At 64.4% G+C, this 3628-nt stretch overlaps 1 protein-coding gene across 1 annotated transcript; it reads left to right on the top strand.

Annotated features, from left to right (window-relative positions):
* The first annotated feature begins 482 nt into the window (after positions 1–482).
* On the top strand, positions 483–3255 carry LOC144309530 (testis-specific Y-encoded protein 3-like). Its single transcript, XM_077890612.1, has 6 exons — positions 483–966; positions 1695–1772; positions 1934–2045; positions 2189–2334; positions 2428–2512; positions 3233–3255. Exons 1-6 carry the CDS (start codon positions 592–594, stop codon positions 3253–3255), a joined length of 819 nt encoding a protein of 272 aa, XP_077746738.1. The 5' UTR covers positions 483–591.
* The last annotated feature ends 373 nt before the right edge of the window (positions 3256–3628 follow it).

Below are 3628 nucleotides of genomic sequence, written 5' to 3'. Positions count from 1 at the left end.
GGGGGGGGGGCGGGGGGGCGTTGGGAACCGGGCCGGGGCCCCATGGAGAGCGAGACGGGGTCCCGGGAAGCCGGGCTTGCCCCGGCATCCTGGCCCTGCTTCGTGCTGCAATGGAGACTTCAGGCAGCCGGGGCCCGCGGGGACGTAGGCACCCCGAGGGATGAGGGGACGCTGCAGTCCCTAGGCGTTGGGACCGTGCAGGAGCGTGTGCATGAAGCCAGCGCCGGGAGGGAGACCGAGCAGGCCCCGCTGCTTGTGGAGTTGGTGCTGGCGGTGGAAGACGCCATGGTGCTGGTCGAGGTCGTAGACGGGGCGGCGGCTGACAACCGTGAGGAGGCAGAGGAAGAGGGGCAGAGGGAGGGGGAGTCTCAGGCGGTGGGAGAGGAGGAGGAGTGTGAGCATGAGGAGGACTCGGGGGAGGAATCTGAGCAGGGCACGCAGTTTGAAGCGGACGACCAGGAGGCCGATGAGATGAAGACTGACCCCGAGGAATCTGATGAGGAGACCGGGACTGACGACGACGAGGAGACTGAAGACGACAGGCCTGAGGTGGACGATGACTCCGAGCAGGACGACGCCGAGGATGTGGCGATGGCTCACGAGGTAGAGGGGGAGGCTGAGGAGGAGGCCGTCATGTCTGAGACGGAGTACATGCTGGAGGAGGAGGCGAATCTTCAGGAAGAGGCACATAAGCCGGAGGAGGCCATGGAGGAGGGCCAGGGAGAGGAAGGCGCCAGGGAGCTGCAAGAGCAGCAGCAAGGGTCAGAGCATCCAGAGGCAGGGCCGAGTCCGTTGGAGTGCCCGCTGGAGGCTCTCGAGGCGCTGCGGGCAGACATGGAGCCCACCAATGGAAGAGGCAGGCGCTCCTTTGCTCCGTTCCAGCTCAGGCTGGGTCAGAGAAGGCACCATCGCCTGCAACAGCGAAGCGCCCACATGCAGGGCATCCGTGGCTTCTGGGCCAAGGCTGTATCCTTGCTGCTGTGGGGCAAGGACCCCAAGGTGACGAGGGGTGGGGGGGACGTGGGGGGCTGGGGGTGGGGGGGCCGGAGCCAAGCGGGCCGTGAGGAGGGCAGGGGCGCTGTGGGGTATGGGCATCCCTCGGACAGCATTGGTGAACGCTCCCCGCCCGTCCCGGGGTGGGAGTGGCGACGACGCTCATGCCCCGGTGATCGCCACAGCCTTGGGAGCCCGCTTGAGGGTGGGCTCCTCCTGGGCTGGATCGTCCCCAGAGGCAGCGAGTGTCAAGTGCGCGGGACGACATGCGGTCCGGGTCACACGTGGGAGTGGCAGCAGGGTCTCCGCACTGGCCGCGGCTCCCCGCAAAGCCCCTTTTCGCCTCGGCACACTGCTGCAGCCAGGGGGCTGCGTGTGCCCACCTCTGACCTGGTCGCCCAGAGCCAGGGACGTGCGCCGTCCCGGGAGCAGCCCACTGTGCCTTGCCGTGGGGCCACAGGCATGTGCGGTGGACGGGGTGCGGGGAGGGGCGTGTCTCGGGATACACAGCTCCCGTCCCGTGGCAGCGCGCACATGGGCAGCAGCCCGAGGCCCAGCGGGCCGTGCTCGGTGCAGCCTGTGCGGATGGCCCGGGAGCCGGCGGGAGGGCAGGGGCGCCAGGGCCACGCTGCTGTGCGGGCCTGCGGCGTTGTTGTAGCTCTCGCATCTCCAGCCCCGGAAGGCTCCTTGACCTAAAGCAGTTTGGGAACCACCCCCAGCTGTCAGCCGTGATCAGTGAGCAAGATCTGCGCATGCTTCGCTTCATGACGAACCTGAAGGTCAGGCCCAGGGCGCGGAAGAGGGTCCTGGGTCGGGAGGCGAGAGGCTAGGACACGTGATTGGCGAGCTGAGGCTGCCAGGGGGAGGCCTCAGCACAGAGGTGTCACCACGCTCCCCGGGAACCCCCAACCCCGTCTCCGTGTCCCCCATTTGTCGGCAGGTGCAGGAAGTCACCTTTCCCAGTGCCTGCCGCAGGATCCTGCTGTTCTTTGGCAAGAACTCCTACTTCCAGAACGAAGTCCTCGTGAAGGAGTATGTCGTCAGTGCTGCTGGTAAGACAGCTCGGCATGACTGCCTGCCGGCCTGCCTGCCTGCCTGCCTGCCTGCCGGCCTGCAGGCCTGCCTGGAAGCGGCGGGTGGACGGTGGAACCGGGTTCACCGTGCAGCACCGTCTCACGTGCCGGTTGCCCTGCAGGCTACAGAGCGTCGCACTCCACTCCCATCCAGTGGTCGCAGCACTACGAACGGGAGGCCTACCGCCGCCAGACCCACGACAACGGCCTTAACTTCTTCAACTGGTTCTGTGGCCACCACCTTGCCGGGTCAGGCAGGATCGCTGAGGTGGGGCCCTGTGACAGACTGGGTCAGTGAGCTCGCTGGGTCCCCCAGCTGCTCCGGGTGGGGATGTGAGTCCCGCTCTCTGTTTCCTGCCAGCTCATCATGGATGACCTGTGGCCCAATGTCCTCAAGTACTACGAGAGGAAGAAGGCGCCGGGAGAGGGAAGCCACAGGAGGACAGGTGAGGAGCCGAGGGTGTGGGCGTGGAAAGGGGGGATCTCGGGGGACTTTGGCTGACACACTGAGGCTGCGGGTGGCCCTGACGGGGAGTGACCCCAGGTCAAGTTGGCATCATCCCCCTGAACCCGGGAGGCTGGGGAAGGGCCGTGCCAAAGGGCTCGTGCCTGGGGAAGCTCAAGACATTGGGAAAGGGCTCTGTCATTGCAATGAGCCGTGCCAGAGAAACAAAGCCATCCGAGCCGCACCGCCTGTGCGAATGGTCCTGGCGGGGCCCTGAACCCCGTCCTCCGGTGCCCGAGTACCGCCAGACGTGTGGGCACGGCCAAGGTGTCCCTGCCGCCCTTGACACCGTGCGTAGGCGAAACTTTGCAACGAGGCGCTAGGCGGGGGTGGAATCACTGCAGCGATCCCCTCGGTCTCCATTGGCGTCCCCTCCGCCGCCCAAAAGGCACACAGAGAACCCTGGCCAGCATGCCGACATTAAGGAGCACGAGTTTGAATTCCGTGGGCGCGTGCGTGGAGGAAACCTAAAGGCAGAACCCCCCGTGCTCGGGGCGGGGGCGCTGCGGGGGCCAGGAGAATCATAGCCATTGGAGCCAGGCCGAGAATCACTCGTGCGTCGGCCCCTTGGCCCAGAGACCATACAGACTTGTGTCATGGCCGCCTGGCTGTCTGTGTCTCTGCGTGTACCTGAGGCCCTGGGTGTTTCTGTCCCTGCCAGGGAGCTTCAAGATGCCGAGATGAATATGAGGCGACGGCACACTTGTCCACAGCCGTCGCACACATACAGATGGATGCCAGCGGTCAACACGGCTCTCCTGCAGAGGAGATCACTGAGGACGACGCTGTGGTGCTGACACGTCAGACACATGATGGGGCTCCAGGAGCCATGTAACTTTCATTAAAAGTTAGAAACACAAGATCCTGTGTGTGTTTGTGTTTGTGTGTATGCATCTCACTAATCAATCAATCAATCAATCAATCAATAAACAAACGAACGAGAATTTGAGTAAATAAAAATAACCAAGATGAGCTGGGCGTCTGAGTCCGTCTGCCTCTGAAGGAGACCCCAATTCTTTCCTTTCGGGACCCAGTGCCTGTACTGTTGCAACGGGGT

Source organism: Canis aureus, unplaced genomic scaffold (genome assembly GCF_053574225.1).
Source record: "Canis aureus isolate CA01 unplaced genomic scaffold, VMU_Caureus_v.1.0 NW_027326476.1_RagTag, whole genome shotgun sequence".
Classification (NCBI taxonomy): Eukaryota; Metazoa; Chordata; class Mammalia; order Carnivora; family Canidae; genus Canis; species Canis aureus.
Note: the sequence above shows the minus strand (reverse complement) of the source record. Positions and strands in the feature narration are given on the sequence as shown.

Coding starts and splice junctions, on each gene's coding strand:
- LOC144309530 (XM_077890612.1), top strand. CDS start 592: ATGGCTCACGAGGTAGAGGGGGAGGCTGAGGAGGAGGCCGTCATGTCT. Junction 2,046..2,188: donor GTATGTCGTCAGTGCTGCTG/GTAAGACAGCTC, acceptor GTTGCCCTGCAG/GCTACAGAGCGTCGCACTCC. Junction 2,335..2,427: donor GGTCAGGCAGGATCGCTGAG/GTGGGGCCCTGT, acceptor GTTTCCTGCCAG/CTCATCATGGATGACCTGTG.